General features: G+C 36.6%; 1 protein-coding gene across 4 annotated transcripts in view; it reads right to left on the minus strand.

The window, feature by feature from the left end:
- Positions 1-979: 979 nt before the first annotated feature.
- ITCH (itchy E3 ubiquitin protein ligase) overlaps positions 980-17683 on the minus strand; it is a 143948-nt gene continuing 127244 nt past the window's right edge. For all 4 annotated transcript variants that reach the window (XM_015087599.3, XM_015087600.3, XM_015087601.3 and 1 more), the window contains 5 exons: positions 13335-13455; positions 12788-12892; positions 10139-10235; positions 6521-6593; positions 980-5825 (listed from right to left, as the gene is read on the minus strand). In XM_015087599.3, the coding sequence (XP_014943085.1) occupies positions 5726-5825; positions 6521-6593; positions 10139-10235; positions 12788-12892; positions 13335-13455 (496 nt within the window). In that variant the 3' untranslated portion in view covers positions 980-5725. The remainder of the gene's footprint in view (positions 5826-6520; positions 6594-10138; positions 10236-12787; positions 12893-13334; positions 13456-17683) is intronic.

Genomic DNA, 17683 nt, shown 5'->3' on the forward strand with positions numbered 1-17683 from the left:
ACCGAGGTCTGAGATGGCACCGGAAATCCTGGGTGGACGGTTGTGGGCGAGTGTGAAGGCAAGGAAGGGGTGTTGCTGAGACCCCATTTGTGCCCTGATTAAGGCAAAGTGAGTCGCTGAGCCAAAATGCGCCCAACGCATGGTAAAGTCGGGGAGTGGGACTGGAGTCAGGTGTCTTTGGGGTCTTCAGAGCGACCCCCTTGGAAATATTCCAGGCAGGTTCTCAGATGGAGTGGTCAGGGCTGAGCTGGGAGTATGCAGGTTTAGGACTCCAAGCTCAGCCCCACCCCCTGGGTTACCTTGGAGAAGCCACTTTACATCTCTGTTTTCTCATTTTCTCACCTTTATAAGGGGGGAGCCTTCTTTGCAGAGCCCTACGTTTGTCCTATTTTCTGTTCTTTAGCCTTTATTAAAAAACATTCGATGGAATAAATTTGAAGATCTAATTGGTTTTATTACACGAGTCATGAATGGGTCAACATCCCACATAAACAAGTAGAGGGAAGCTCTGCCGAGCTATACAAAGATTTTACATAGAGAGGGAATAAAAAGAGAGAAGAAAACAGTTTATTCGCAAGGAACGAATTGTTTAGGCCCTCCTAAGGGAAGAGGAAGGGGCCTATTAGTAAATTTCCCAGTATTCACTGGGAAATTCCATGTTGACCAGTAAAAGGTAACATACTTGGGGAAGGTGCTCAATTCAACACAGATAACCTAATTTCAATTTTTCATTCCACTGCAGCCTCTCTTAACTGGGGAAGGATTTGGTGCTCCTTTCAGGGGTGTCTGCATGTTAAGAGGATCGGATAGTGCCTTTACAGTGAGGAAACTGGGCAGACACCATCTTAATCAGAGGATCAAGGTTAACGTTACTAGTAATGTGATATAAACGTTTAGGTAAACACAGGCTTTGGAGTCAGTCCTTTCCAGTTTGCACTCTTGCCACCGAACAACCTCAAGTTAATCACTTTAAGCCTTCATCTGTAAAATAGAAATAATCATCCTTGAGAGTGGCCAGGAAGACTAAATGACAGTTGCATGTGGCATATCCAATAATGTTTGGGACATAGTAATAAATGATCGTTGTCCTGGGACTAAGTGAATGTAGGTATGGTATTGGTTGCCAGGATAGGGAAGACAAATAGAAGAGCAGGTCTTAATTAGAAATGACGAAAAGGAACAGTATGGAGGTTTTCAGATCTGTAGGTATAACCACAAATTCTCAAGGTCCTGCCTGCCCTGTAGGGTGCCTTGAGGAAACCCTCTTGCCCACAGCAGCTTTGCTTAATGGGAATCTGTTAGTAAGGGACCAACACTGTCCTTCTGAGGTCTCCACTTAAGACCCTCCTCTCCTTGTCAACTCCTGATAAAGGAGCTTTACAAACACTGATAACTGAAATAGGCTGGGAGTGACAGCAATTTCTCTTCTAGAATTACACACTAGGAGACATTTCTTAAAAGTCCAGGTAACAGCAGCCCATCAGCCACAGCTGAGTTTTGTTTGATGTTCTTTGCAGGGATTGGGGCCAGTAAGCCAAATGGTTAAGAACAATTAACTTCCCATGGAAGATTTCCTCATGCTGGGAGGGACAGTTCTCCCTTTTTCTTAGTCACACTGAAGCTAGATCTTTCTAGCTGCTTGTATGAAACAATGAACAGGATAGTGTCTACTTCTCAGGACCTGGAAGGGACCTGCAGTTTCTGTCCTCTAGTCCCTGCCAGTTCAGAATTATTAAAAAAAAAAAAAAAAAAAAAATCATGGGACTCCTGTGTGGCTCAATTAGTCAAGCGTCTGACTCTTCATCTTGGCTCAGGTCATGATCTTATGGTTCATGAGTACAAGCCCTGCATCTGGCTCTGTACTGACAGCACACAGCCTGCTTGGGATTCTCTATCTCCCTCTCTGCCCCTCTCCTGCTCTTTCAAAATAAACAAATATTTTTTAAAAATATTAAAATCCCATTCCTCTTAGCCTCTCGCCACTGGTTCTATTTTAAATGAGAGCGTGATCACCTGGTTTCCTAATAAGAAAAGAGTCTACTGAATCTATTGAGCAGGATAACTCATTGAGGTCAGTCTTGATAACTAGCTGGTGGTTTTCTATTCAGCACCCATGCTTGGGTCCTGTCTTAGAGCACCTTTACTTGTTTTAGAAAAGGAGAGGTCTTCATCTTGGTTCTTCTTAACATAGGCAACAAATCCAATCTCACCTCAGTGGGTCTTTCCAGTTTTTTTCTACCTACTCCACAGTACAGACCAGCTACAACTTGCGCACTTACAAAGACAGAGAGGCAGAAATCTATACAATTCACACAGAAAGAAGGCTTTTTTTTTTTGCTGCAGGTGAGGAAAACCTTCTTACTCAAGACTAACATAACAGTGTGCAAAGGACCAAAAGAGTTTAATTATAAACACAGTCTTACATCTTTTAAGGAAATGCAAGTGAGGCAGCCCCCTGAAGGACCTTTATAAGAGCACTTGACTCCCTGTGATATTTGTAGAGTTACCTGAGTATTTGAAATTACAGTTCAAGAAAACAAAGGAACTCCAATACAGTAATATACAATCCAGTGCTGCCATTCTCTGTTTTTAGTAAATGAGAGCATAGCATATATACAGATCATCTTGTAAATAACTCTAAAAGAAAAACAAAAAATAAGGGGGCTGGAGATACCAACAATATTAAGTAGAAGTAATAAACCTAAAGAAGTTCAGATACAGTTACAGCCAAAACAAGGAGGGATATAGAAATAGAGAAGTCTAATTCCATGAGTCATCCCTGATAACATTTTAGATTATTAATCAGATAAATAAAAAGTGGCAGAGTGGGCTTGACTGAAATAGTTCATTTAGGATGCAATCTTTGTGAGCAAGTGAGTCATTTTTCACTTAAATTTTTGATGATTTGACATTGGTATGTCAATCTCTTGAGGAAAAATTAGTACCTGAATTTTAAATAGAGTTATTGTAAGTCTTATGAAATTAGATTCTTCTGCACTCTGATTTAAGTTCATAAAAGAGCAGGAATTCATTATTATGAGCTGCTGGATCAGTTTTAAACCACTCTATCTGAAACAAGTGAGGTCCTTCCCTCCTGACCCAGGCTGTGAAATGCTGCCTTCCCCAATCTCCCAAAAGAGCAGAAGAATAAGGCAATTGCTCATTTTACTTTGTTTTTATTTCAACATAACATGCAGTAAAAAAAAAACAAAAACAAAAACAAAAAACCCCCCAAAAAACCAGGATTTATTAGCATTTACAATGCTTACAAAGAAAAAGGACTCTAAAAGCAATTTAGTTCAGATTTAAGAAATTGCTCTAATTGAACACTTACAATAAATCTATTTCCAAATGTTCAGTTTGGACCAAAATTTAAAATAGCATTTGGCAGGTAAATTATGTCTGCTGCTTATTTGTAGTATTTTTATATAACCTCTGATTCTTGGGATATCCAGCCCCCATTTTCCTAACACAGCAGGGAAGACATATACATGTGGCCACTTAAATTAAAGGAAGAAATGGAGTAAGGGAGATCCCAGGCTGCAAAAATATATACAAGCATTTACCTTTTCCAGAACTAAACGTTTCTTCCATAAAAATATTAAATAGCCAAGCCCTATAGAACTAGGGCCAGGGCTACTTCAAATATAACTATTCTGTATTTTAAAAATATAGGGCAGAAAGCCTTTTGGGTGATATTTATACATTTTCACACAATATTTCTAGGTCCCTAAATGAATCATCAAGCATTATGTAGAACAAAAACAAGTCTACTTTCTTACATTAATTTAATCTTATAAATCTCTAGTAAATATTGTAGATAACTACATTTTAATGAGAATTTGCCTCAATAGTAAGTCTTTATAGAAGGCTTAATCTCCACAGCCATATATTACCAAAGTTCAGATTTATATAATGAATGGATAGTTGGCAGACATTCGCTCTGTAAGACAAAGCAATAGCATTTTCCCCCCTACCAACAAAAAAGGCAGAGTCCCTACTTTGGAAACCAGGGCTTTTAGAGATCATACATTTCCTGGAGTATATGGAATAAAAAAACAAAGATAGGGTTGGGGAGAACCTAATTCCCCCCACCTTTACACTAACAATTTCTAGATGAGGCAACCCTTTTACTCACTTAGGTCTGCTTTATGATGGCAGTGTTTTAGAGTAGAGATACACAAGTTTTAAAATGTTTTTGTTGCTTCCAGGATGTGAAAGGACAAATAGGGACAAAGAAAAACCATTTTCTTTCCATATGGACCAGGGGTTTGCTACTCTCTGCTTATTTTTGGCTCAGTACTACTTGTTCCTGCTATGCTACCAAAACCTACCAAAGCCCTGTTTCATGAATTATATGAGGCTGTCCTCAGGGTTCAGCTGTGTGTGATAGGCACTCAGCTGGCTGAGGCTTCATCCCACTGTCCATAAAGTCAAACCTCTGACAGCAGCCACCCTGACAGAGTCTAAGCTAGGCCAAGTTAAAAGAATTAACTACAGAGACATTCAAAGTGCATTTAATCAGATACTAATGGAGCAGTCTGAAATTAAATAGTCATGGGAAAAACAAGGAAAAACCTGTTAAAACTTTATGAGTGAAGAGGATATCCAACTCAGGACAATGTAAAGAATGGAAAAGATTACTCCAAGGTGTCAGAGAAATGATTAAATTTGAAGACTTTTAATTCACACACAGAATACATTTCTGTGATTACTAGAAATGTATTGCTATTAAATGTACTACTCCCATCTCTTTAGCCAGTACCACAGCTCTCCCTCCCTATGTAAATGTAATGTAGAGGATGTTTCACTGACCTCCCTCTTTGGACTGGAAAGTACTCTAGTTACAACTTGAACTCCCTAGCAATAACTAATAAACTGAAGTTGTTGGATTATGATAAAATTATAGATGGAATTTATATATAATAACATACAAAAATTGCCAATGATGGCGTTTGATGAATTTAGCTATCACCGTGAAGGAAGCACAGTGTTAATATTTTTTATAAAGTTTAGTATTTGCAAGGCAATTAAAACAATCAAACTTCCAAATGAAGAGAGTTATATGGACATTTGCAGGCTGGAACCAACTTCTCCCTGAATTCAAATTAACAAAACTACTTTTGTAGAGAGATGCAAGAGTTTTGCATCACTTTCCAGGGGTAACAGCAAAATGATGCATGGATTCATGCTCTGGGAAGAAAAAACAGTCAGGCCAGGCTGAAATGAGAGGGAGAGCACAAGCCAGAAGTTTGCTCACATCCCCAGAAGCTGGGTTAAGTTTGCACTTTTAACCAATACCTCTTACCAAGAGACTTAATAGGAAGATCTTACATATTTCATTTACCAAGGGACTTCCCTGCATATCTGCAGAAGTCTCTAAAAGAAAAAATCTACTCCCAAGCGAGACTTTTGACACATGTATACAAAACTGTTGTTAAGGTAACAATCTAGTGGAATAAGACAAGGCAGATTTCATTGCTGTTAAATCTCATGTTAAGTAAGGTTCGACTAGTCATTTGCAATCTGATTTCTGGAAACATGGAGTAGAAATCCAGAATCACTGGGAGATAAATCTCAATGATAACATTAACTTACTTATACTCAAATAACTCTCTAAACAGTCACAGCCCAATTTTACAACAAGATGTGCAACAAGCAGAGAAGGAAAAGGACAAACATTGTAAATAAGTTCTTGTCCTTTGGTGGCACAAGTTCTCGGAAGTCACTCTTGTCCAAATCCTTCTGTTTCTTCAATGGCAAATAACAGCTTTTCCTTCAGTTGCTCATAGCTCTTGTAGGGTGGCAGGTCCAGGCGGTTAAAACTAAAAGTAAGAATTGTTAGCTTGAGAAAAGGAAATATATAAAGAATCATATGACCAGTGTAGCATATAACACCACTGGTTTTAAAGTAAGGCAAAACTGGGTTCAAATCCCAGCTTTGTCATTGGGCTTTGAACAAGTGCTTTTACCTTTCTGAATTTTGGATTCTTCTTTGGTAACTTGGGAATAACAATATTTACTTTTCAGGGTAGAGGGACACAGTAACAAATATACGTACAACACATGGCCAAGTACTTCAGGGTCTGTGCTGACAGCTCAGAGCCTGGAGCCTGCTTCGGATTCTGTCTCTGTCTCTCTCTCTCTCTCTCTCTCTCTGCCCCTCCCTTGTCGAGCCCTGTTTCTCTCTCAAAAATAAGCAAACAAACAAAAAAAATTCAGGGGTGGGAAATGGGACTGACTGCAAGTGGGCATAAGGGATCATTTTGGAGTGACAGAAATAACTTAAAACTGGTTAACTGTTACTACTCTGTAAATCTACTAAATATCACTGAGTTTAAATGAATAACCTTATAATCTTTAGTAGTTTTATGGTATATAAATTATACCTTGATAAAGCTGTTAAAAATAACTCAACACCATGGGGAAAAATATTTCATTTCCAATTTCCAAGAGGCTTTAATACCTACAAGGTAACTGGGAAAAGGCTATTTTTTCAACTCTTTCTGATTTTACTTACCAGGTATGACTTCTGGGTAACCAGTTTTCTTTCCCAACTTTTTCAATGCAGAATTTCTGTGGTCCATTGCTCCCTAAAACAGTGAAATCAACAGTCTGATACTCAAGTGGTTCAAATTGTGACCTTCTCTGTTCAGCAGCATCAGCATCACCAGGGAAGTTATTAGAACCACAAATCCATAGGCCCCACCCAAAGCCTACTAAATGGAATCAGAAACTTTGGGATAAGGCCCAGCAGTGTGTGTCTGAACAAGCTTCCAGATGATTCTGATGAGTGCTAATGTTTGAGAACCAATTTGTCAATGTATGCCCGAGAAGAAAATGCAGTTTTTTTTAAAGAAATTGCAATTTTATCTAGCTTTCTTTTGCCAGAATAATAGAATGCTATAAATAATAACAGAACACCTAAAAAGCTCAATTTTAGCTTTAAACACAACAGGGAAACTACAATCCACTGTCTTACACAATAAAACTTGGTTTAAACATTAAATTGTTAAAACTTTATAAAATGTAAACAACCTAGTTAATTCAGTATTAACAATGCTTATGCTTATAGGTCCTATAGAACATACCCTTACAAACTTACACTCAGTTCTTGCCTCTCATTTATCTTTTGTTGTAGACAGAGTGAATGGGGACCTTGTAAGCACTGGTTTTCTAAAAGGTCACTACCAAGCCCTAGAAATAATCATTTGTAGTCACAATGATTAGTGGTGCTACTCGACTTCTTTAATTATTATAGGGTGCCAGGCAAAATAAATGTTCTATAATGTGTGAGACAGTCATACTCAATGAATTTTCTTATGACCCACTCAACTAAACCCAGTAAAGATATGAATTGGCAGTACTTTTGATTTAAAGTATCAAAGTGTTTGCACAGTTATGCTAAAAGCCTAGTAAAGAAATGGTTATTGTGCAAAAGGCTAGTTAAAATTATTCAATAATTAACCTCAAAATTATGTTAATTTACTCTAAACATTCTCTCTTTTCGATATACTACAGCATTTCTAACCACAAAGATGGAACGTTTTAATAGTACTAATTAATACTTAACGGAAGAGTCCAGATTACATTCAATAGACACAGTCAAAAATTAAAACAGAGAAATAGGAAATGAAGGAATTTTAGTGAATTTCACTAATAAAGGCTATTTTGCAAATATGTCATATCATCCTGAAAGTTTCTAAAACTTTATGGAATGTTAAGACATCAAGTTGTATACTCATCCTGAAAGTTTCTAAAACTTTATGGAATGTTAAGACATCAAGTTGTATACATTATATACACTGAAATTATTTTGGGTTGCCTGTTGTTTTCAATCTTCTTCTAACACTGTCCCCAAACCAAACAAGTTCTATGTGGACTCTTGTACCTATGTTCCTATTTTCAACCCATTTCTACTTTCAAATAGTATGATCTCTGAGGACTTTTTAATCAATCAGAGCCTTGGCCTGTGGTGGAACTTCATCACAGACACTACCTCATTTTTCTCCACTTTGATCATCTGTAATTTATTTTGGCAGGTCTATTATCCTTATTCCATTTAGATTATTTCCCTCTTTTTCTTATCATATTTATTTAAGTCAATTATTTCTTGTTCTCTTTTTTCATATTCTAGTGTTTCTTATACAGAAAGGTTTCTCTGATCTTATCTTAAACCCAAGTCTTTTTAAGTAGGAACAAGTATTTACTAATTAGTGTCTTCTAACAGTTGTTCCCAAATACATATGTATCAAAATAAATATTATTTCATTATGAGTCACTTCTTAAAAATTTTAGTTGGTGCTTGAGTTTATGTATATTTTTTAGAGATTGTAGACACTTTTATTTCATACCTACCAATTTCATTCCAGAATATTAAAGAGGAGATTATAAATATTTGTTACAGAAATGGGATGTCAGATCTGTCAAGGGTTGAGAACTATCACATTAAATTATATACTTCACTCTTAACAACTTTCTCTTCCTACACTGACTGGAAGATTCAACCAGATGGCCTCTAAAATTGTATGAAGCACAATCTCGTCTCTGCCTTCCACAGGTATCCTCCTATGTTGTTTTAAACAGCTCCACCTAACTCCAAATATTACTTCTAAGAGCAGACCTAGTTCTCATCTCTTTAATGATTAAATCTAGCTTACACTGAAACTGGTACCAATTTTCTCCTCATTTTGGTCATTACCTTACTTCCCCAACCACCAACATGGTTTTTCTTTTTCAATCTAGAGACCATTCTCAAAGGTGCCCCTCTCCAAAAACTTACTTAGTAATAATCCTTCTCTGAGACCTTGCTAGCACTGGATTAAAAACCTTCTTCCATATTGCTTCTGAGAAACCAGAATATTTATTTCTCCTCTTCACTCTCTGGACTCGCCTTTAAGTTTGCCTCTAGGCTATTTCTAGCTCATCCCTAAACACAGGTGTTTCTAAGCATCTCTGAATTCGATTTCTGCATAAACCAACTTATTCTAATAGCTTCAAGCATCACTGCTCCCATGACTCTACTTTCCTTCTCTACTCTTACCTCTAAACTCATATGAGCAACACCTGTTAAACTGCCCTTCTGCTCCCTGGTTTTCCACTTGGTTGTCTGGCAGTTGCTTTGAACTCAAGAGGTTCTAAGCCAATCATTATCCTCCCTCAATACCTCTAAACCATGTTCTTTACACTTCACAACTCTATTTCTTCATTTTTCAAAACATGGTTTTATCCTGGACATTCTTCCTTTATTAGCTCATCTTCTGTTCAAGTCCTTTTCTAACTTTGGAACCTCTCTAGCATTTATCCCTTCTTTTCCATCTCCTAAGATCAGGTTCTCACCATTGCTCCAATATTTTCTTCCTATGCATGGTATACCTTGCTATCAAATTTTCATAATATGCAGCTTCAGCAAGTTTTCTGCTCTTCAAAAAGTTTCATAGCTTCCAATACCCTCAGAATAATGTCCAAATTCTTCTGGTCTAGCTTTTAAAGTAACTGTATCCAACACTGCCTACTTAGTTCTTCAATTCTGACTCTCTGCTTCAGCTGAAGCAGGCTTAGGGATCACAACTTCTTTTCTCCTATGGTACGTGGCATTATGCTGGTGTGAAAGATTTGAATTTACTTAAGTTATTATCAGTCACAAAAGTATTTCCATGGTCATTCATTTCCAAACAACATACATTTTGATCAGTAACTACTATGTGACAAGCACTATGCAAGACACCAGAAATAAAAAGATAGAGCTCTGTATCTCATGGAGCTCCAGGTATAATAGAGAAGAATGTTAAACACATCATTAAAATATAGTATAGTACAACCAACAGTGCCTGGCTCATAGGAGACACTAAAATGTTTGCCAAATGACTGAATGACCAAACAGATTTACATATAGAAGATCAGTAACATCACTATTCTATGAAGTTAAAATGTGGGATCTAGTCTTAAGATAAAAAACTTCTAGAGGTAAGGATTACAAAGTGATTTAAAAGTTTACACAAATCCAGGTTAACTATGACTAGGTAGGAAAAGGGCTATTCTTTTCTTTGTTATTCCTGAGCTATCCACACTGATTTGAATGTAACAGCAGCGTGATAAACAATTTTCTGTATAGGAAAAGTGATCCTGTCTCACATACCCATGAGGTCAGCAAATCCTCCAACTGGCAATCGACAAGTTCCAGTAACAAACTGCAGAAGTCTCATTCTCTTCTCATTATCAATTTCTTTAACAAACTGTTTTAAAAAAAAACACATGTAAAGAGATATATAGGTCTTATGTTACATTTAGCATACACAAGAATGAAAAACAATCATTTCAAATGAACTCCCAGTGTTAGATGCACTAGATAATGACTATACCCACTACCGTGTCCATGTTTGTCAAAGCCCTATCAACTTTCTCCTATATAAATCTTAGGACCACATCCTTTTAAGGAGATAGAAAAAAGAAAGGTGCCCTGGGTCTAAGAGTTCCCTACTCATGAAGTCTCAAGATTAGCTCTTCCAGAGCAGCCCGTTCTTTTTCCCCACAGATCTGTCCTATAGGATATTCATGTGGTTACATAGGACACAGAGCCTGAGTCAGTATGAGCTTTTTGGTTTTATGAACAAATGAAATCAAGTTCATAGAATTCTGACCCAGATATTTCCCAATAACCTCTCTCTCTCAATGTTCTCTAGGTTTTGGTGCAGCTATACACTGCCACAATCAGGTGCCTTTCAACTCCTACAACTCTGACTCAAAACATTAGGTTTCTGGAGGATGCTTTCTAGCCTGTAGCACAAGTATTTTGGTCCAGCCAAATCATTTTTTTTGTAGATATTTTTTTTGTCAAATATTTTAAAATTCTAATCCTATTTGCTATAGAAGTTTGGTTCATTTGAGTTTCTTAGGAATTTCTTTACATAAGTAAGAGACATTAAAAAAAATTTTTTTTTTAGTGTTTATTTATTTTTAAGACAATGCGAGAGACAGAGTGCAAGTGGCAGAAGGGCAGACAGAGGGAGACACAGAATCTGAAGCAGGCTCCAGGCTCTGACCTGTCAGCACAGAGTCCAACGCAGGGCTCGAACTCACAGACCGTGAGATCATGACCTGAGCCAAAGTCGGATGCTTAACTGACTGAGCCACCCAGGTGCCCCTGAGGCATTTTTTTTAATGTGGTAAAGTATATATAACACAAAATTTATCATTTTAAGCAAGAATTCAATGGCATTAAGTATGTTCACACTGTTGTGTAACCACTCCCACAATTTCTAGAACTTTATCATTCTAAACAAAAACTGTTACCTCCTCATTCTGGCCACCCCCAACAGCCTCTGTTAACCTCTATTCTACTTTCTATCTCTATGAATTTGCCTATTTTAGATACCTCATATAAATGGAATCTTGGAATCATACAATATTTGTCCTTTTGTGATTGGCTTATTTCACTCAGCATTATATCCTTAAGGTTCATTCTGTTGTAACCTGCCAGAATTTCCTTTTTCTTTAAGACTGGATAACATTCCATTGTATATGTATATCACATTTTGTTTATCCATTCCTCTGTTGATGGACACTTAAGTTGCTTTCACCTTTTGGCCATTGTGAATAATGCTGTTGTGACCATAGGTATATAAGTATTTGAGTCCTTGCTTTCACGAGAACTGCCAGTCATGTTAATTTCTATGTTTAACTTTTCAAAGAGCCATTAAAATGTTTTCCAAAGTGGAGCACCATTTTACATTCCCATCAGCAATATAGGAGTTCCAATTTCTCAACATCCTCAACAAGGATGATTATTTTCTATTTTCTGATAATAGCCATGCTAGTAATGGACATGAAATGGTACTTCATTATGCTTTTGACTTGCACTTCCCTAATGATTAGTGATTTGAGCATCTTCTCATGTCCTTATAGCAGACATTTTTTGAAGACACCATTACGATTCCAAACCAGTTCACCCTCTTAAGTTTTGCCTTCTGAATTATAGAATTCTTAGTGAGGTATGAATGATGAAAATCATACTTTAGGCTGTTCTAGAACATTCCAAAAGCATTTAGATCAAATGCAGGAGAACCATCACATAGAGAGGTCTTATACTCTGGGCAAAGGTGCAAAGTGTGTGTTGCTTACTCAGAAATAGTCTTTTAAAAATGCTGTTGTAATCTTTTTTTTTTTTTAATTTTAATTCCAGTATAATCAACATACAGTGTTATATTAGTTTCAGGTGTACAATATGTGATTCAATTCTATACATTACTCAGTACTCATCACGATAAGTGTATTCTTAAACCCCTTCACTTCTTTCACTCATATCCCATCCATCTCCCCTCTGGTACCCATGAGTTTGTTTTCTCTAGTTAAGAGTCTGTTTTTGGGGTTATCTTTTTCTTTGTCCATTTGTTTCTTAAATTCCATGAGTGAAATTATATGGTATTTGTCTTTCTCAGAACGACTTATTTCACTTAGTATTACACCCTCTAGATCCATCCATGTTGTTGCAAATGGCAAGATTTCATTTTTTTAAGATTTCATTCTTTTCATGGCTGAATAATATTCCATATATATGCACACACATATACACACACAAATTTTTTCTTTACCATTCATCTATCAGTGGACACTTGGGCTACTTCCATAATTTGGCTATTATGTAATATATTCATTTACTATAATGCATAGGATGGAATGAGGGCCTGAATACAGTAGGACATTTTGTTTTGTGACTTTTTCCATACATGGTAAGCAATTTCTAAAAAAATTATAATGTGTCTGCCAACAGAAATAAACTGAGACAAACCTGCCAAAACCACATGATTTGTTTGCTTGTCCTAGTGTAATGACGGTAGATGGCATGTCTTTGCCAGTCATTCAAATCAATCTCTTGCATTCCACATAAAAGGACCTTTGGAGATTAAAAAAAAAGATTTCTTTAGGTAACTGTACAACCTATATAAAAATTCTTGATATATAGAAGAAAAGACTACTATTCAGCAACTCTCAAAAAAATTAATCAGGAGGCTTTAGCTTATAACCTGTGCGTCAGGAATGGTGTCCACATTGCTTATGAAGGTTAAGTTTCCACAGATGGTGTTATATATACACATACTCAGGCAAATTAGTCACTCACTGTAGAGAGGTTTTGATAGCAATACTTTTCTTGGGGGTAACACTTTCATATACTTGGATAAATTATGGACTTTTTTTAACCACCAGCGAGCTTCAAAACATCCTGCCAGCATAAAAAACACTACTTCTAACACAAAGATGAGAAAGTGAGCTGAAAGCAGACACCTGAAGGCATTATTTACCAGCATGCTGCAGAGGAAATAAGAAAAACTCATTACCTCTAATTCCTTTGCATCAAAGTATTGCAAATACTGCTGGGGAAGAATTTCATTAAAGCCCTCAAAGAAAGCTTGTGTCTGTTCTTCAACACCTCGAGACAACCTCCATTCAGCTACCATTCTGGTAAATAAATATTAAAAGAGCTATCAGGAAGTTTAGATTTTACCTTTGAATTCCGAGTGTAAAAATAGTTTTTATAAACTTTATTATGAAAAATTTCAAATATTTATAAAAGTAGGATATAATGAACCCTATATCCCAGCTTCAACACACCACCAATATTATTTCATTATGCCCCTACCCATACCCTAGGTATCATATACTTTCATTTTAAACACAAATAATTCAGCATGTATCTCTATAAGTCTCTTTTTGAAAATAACTACAATTCTATTATCACACAAAAAAGTGAATAGTAATTCTTTTATAGCCAAGTATTCGGTGCTCAAATTCTGATTGACTCAGTTTTTTTTTTAACATACTGCTTCAATCAAAATCTAAAAAGGGTTCATACATTGCAAACATCTCTTAAGCTTCTTTTAGAGGTTTTCCCTTTGCAATTTTTTTCAATGAAAATACTTTTTAATGAAAATTCCCTAGTAGATACTCTAGATTTCAACTTATTTAAAAAAAATTTTTTTTAACATTTATTTTTGAGAGAGAGAGAGAGGGAGGGAGAGGGAGAGAGAGAGAGAGAGAGAGAGAGAGAGAATGCAAGCAAGGGAGGGGCAGAGAGAGAGGGAGACAGATTCTGAAGCAGGCTCCAGGCCCTGAGCTGTCAGCAGAGCCTGACACGGGGCTTGAGCCCATGAACCAGGAGATCATGACCTGAGCCAAAGTTGGATGCTTAACCAACTGAGCCACCCAGGTGCCCCCTTTTTAAACAATTTTAATGAGTAAACAAATATGGGTATTTTAGGCATTTGATCACTTGATGATAACTTATGATAACTAAAGTCCTAAAGTTTACTGTGAAGCCTCTGAAATTTTGGGAAATGGCAGTATAGGCTGTAGTGGATTAATGTGCCTGGTGATTATAATGATAAACTCTGGGCATATTATAATAGAACAACTATTTGAAGGCATCAGAGAGAAATCAATGGCAGGCAAAAATTGCTGGGGATTAGATTCTTGAAGGATTTGCATTATGAATAGGCTTTTCTCCTGAGGGTACTTCCCAGTTTACATGGAGCGCAAGAGAATGAAGCTCAAATAAAAGGCAACAGTCTTATTGGGCTGAGGAAACCTGAGGATGGGAGCTTCAAGCTGTCAACAGTTATGTAAAAATCTCAGAAAGAAAGAACACAAAGAGAAGGCACTCCCATCCAAATCTGCAAAGGAATTTACTTCAAATCCTTAGCTGATTGTTAAATACATGTGTGTAGCATGATGAGACTCCAAGGAACCCTGTGCAAAGCAAAAACCGAAAAGCCAAAGACCCAAGCAGAAATTTCAGCAGTTACCTAGTACCAGAGAGATAGAATGTTAGAGTTTACATCTCACAAAGTTACATGGTAAACACTTTAGGCTTTTCCTTGTAAGAAGTAAGGGCCATGCTTTAGGAATAAAGGGAAAATGGAAACAGACCAGCTCTAGCAAGCTTCCAAAGGATCAATGTGATCTGTCCTTCATTTAACTGCCTGTCAAAACAAAGTCAATATTCTTCAGAGGAAGAAAAAAGAATCCAGAGTCTACCATGTATCATCCACAATTAAAAAAAAAAAAAAAAGCCTGCAAAGAAGCAGGAAAATGTGACTCATAATAAAAGAAAAAAGTTTATAGAATTAGGCCCACAGACAGCCTAATGTTGAAGTTAGCAGAGACTTTTTTCTTTTTGTTTTTTGAGAGATGAGCAAGGGAGAGGCAGAGGGAGAGAGAGAGAATGCCAAGCAGGCTCCATGCTCATTGGGGAGCCTGATGCAGGGATCTATCCGATGACCATGGGATGATGATGGCCTGAGTCAAAATCAAGAATCGGACTCTCAACCAACTGAGCCATCCAGGTGCCCCACCGGAGACTTTTTAAAAGGCTATTAAAATGTATTAAAAATTTATAGGATAAGATGGACAAAATGGGTAAAGAGATGGGGATTCTCATCACAGACACTCTTAAAAGAACCAAACGAAAATTACAAAATATCTGAGTATCTGTAACGAAAATTTTATTGAATGCACTTATGAGCAGTGAATTCAAAAGTAGGTCAATCAAAATGGTGCAAACTAAAAGGGCAAAAAAAAAAGATAAAAAATATATAGAGTATCTGAGAACCATGGGATGGTATCAAAGATTAAACATGCATCTAAGTGAAGTCTGAAGTATGTAGAGAAGGAATGAAGCAAAAGGAACATCCATAAAGATCCAGTCCCTGAATTTTCCAAAATGGCTGAAATGGCATCAATCACAGATACAGGAAGCTCAGCAAATGCCAAGTAGGATAAATATAAAAGCAATCATAATTAGGTACAGCAGAGTCAAATGCAAAAAAGCAAAATTAAAGAGAAATGCTTTGAAAAACCACAGAAAACAGACATTCAGAAAAAAACATAAAAAAAAACCCCAATGGCTCTCATATCAAAAATAACAGAAATAACAGAATGACATTATTGAAAGAAAGTGCTAAAAATGAGGGAAAAAAACCCCTATAAACTTAGAATTCTAAATCCGATGAAAATATCCTTTAAAACTGAAGGTGGTATAAAGATGCCTTCAGATAAAAGCTAAAGAATTTATTGCCAGCAATTGCACAGAGAAAAATTATACAGGAAGTTTTTAAAACTGATCCCAGATGGAAAAATAGATCTGTGGGAAGAAATGAAGACAACCAGAAATGATAATGTGAGTAATGTAAAAGACTACTTTTTCTTAATTTCTTAAAAAATCTAGTAATTGGGGGTACCTGGGTAGCTCAGTTGGTTAAACTGAGATTTCATCTCAGGTCATGATCTTGCAGTTTGTAGGATCAAGCCCCACATTGGGCTCTACGCTGACAATGAACAGAGCCTGCTTGGGATTCTCTCTCTCCTTCTCTCTCTGTGCCCCTCCCCTGCTCATACTCTCTCTCTCAAAATAAATAAATAACATTAAAAAAAATCTAGTAATTGTGCAATGATGTAGGTGGAACTAAGAGAGTATATAATGCTAAGTGAAATAAGTCAGAGAAAGACAAATACCTACACATGATTTCACTCATATGTGGACTTAAAAAAAAAAACAAAAACAAAACCATGGAGGGGAAAAAGAGAGGCAAACCAAGAAATAGACTCTTAACTACAGAGAACAAATTGATGGTTACCAGAGGGGAGCTGGGTGTGGGAATGGGAGAAACAAGTGATGGATATTAAGGAGTACACTTGTGAGAAACATTGGGTGTTGTATGGAAGTGGTGAATCACTAAACTGTACACTTGAAACTAATATTACATTGTATGTTAACTAACTGGAATTTAAATAAAAACTAAAAAAATCGAGTAATTGCTTAAAGCAAGAGGTAATAAAGTATTATGTGGTTTGTAAGGTAAGAAATATGACAACAATTGCACAAACGGCTAGAGATAACTAAAATTACACTATTATAAGCCTTTTACATTGTACAAGTAGTAATATAATATAATATCAATCATAAGTTATATAGTCTTAAGTGAGAAATTCAGGATATAGATGATAATCAGAGCAGTCACTAAAAAAATTAAAGAGGGATAGCTTAAAAAAAAAATCCAACAGAACAGGCTATAAAACCTAAAATTTACTCTATTAAAGGCAGGAAAGGAGGAACAAAGGAAATTAGGATAAATAAGAAACATATAGCAAGGTGACAGACTTAAGTCCAACCATATCAGTAATCATATTAAATGTAAATACACTAAACACTGCATTTAAAAAGCAAAGATTATCAGACTGGATAACAATAGTTAAGACGCAACAATATGCTGCTTGTAAGAAATACTTTATTTTTTTTTAAGTTTATTATTTATTTTGATAGAAAGCATGAGTGGGGGAGGGACAGAGAGAGAAGGAGAGAGAGAGAGAATCTCAAGCAGGCTCCACATGGTCAGCGCAGAGCCTGATGTGGTGGTGCTCGAACTCACAAACTGTGAGACCATGACCTGAGCTGAAGCTGGATTCTTAACTGACTGAGCTACCCAGGCATCCTGAGAAACACACTTTAAATACAGACACAGACAGGACTGAAAAGTAAAGGAGAGAGGAAGATCTATTATGCAAATACTAATCACAGAAGGCTGGAGTGAATATGTTAATATTTAAAAAGCAGAAAACCAAGCAAGAGACAGAGGCTGGCACTCAAGAAGCAGCAGACATGTGAAAACTAATCCTGATGTGACAGAATTGG

This window comes from Acinonyx jubatus, chromosome A3, assembly GCF_027475565.1.
Source record: "Acinonyx jubatus isolate Ajub_Pintada_27869175 chromosome A3, VMU_Ajub_asm_v1.0, whole genome shotgun sequence".
In the NCBI taxonomy this organism is placed as follows: Eukaryota; Metazoa; Chordata; class Mammalia; order Carnivora; family Felidae; genus Acinonyx; species Acinonyx jubatus.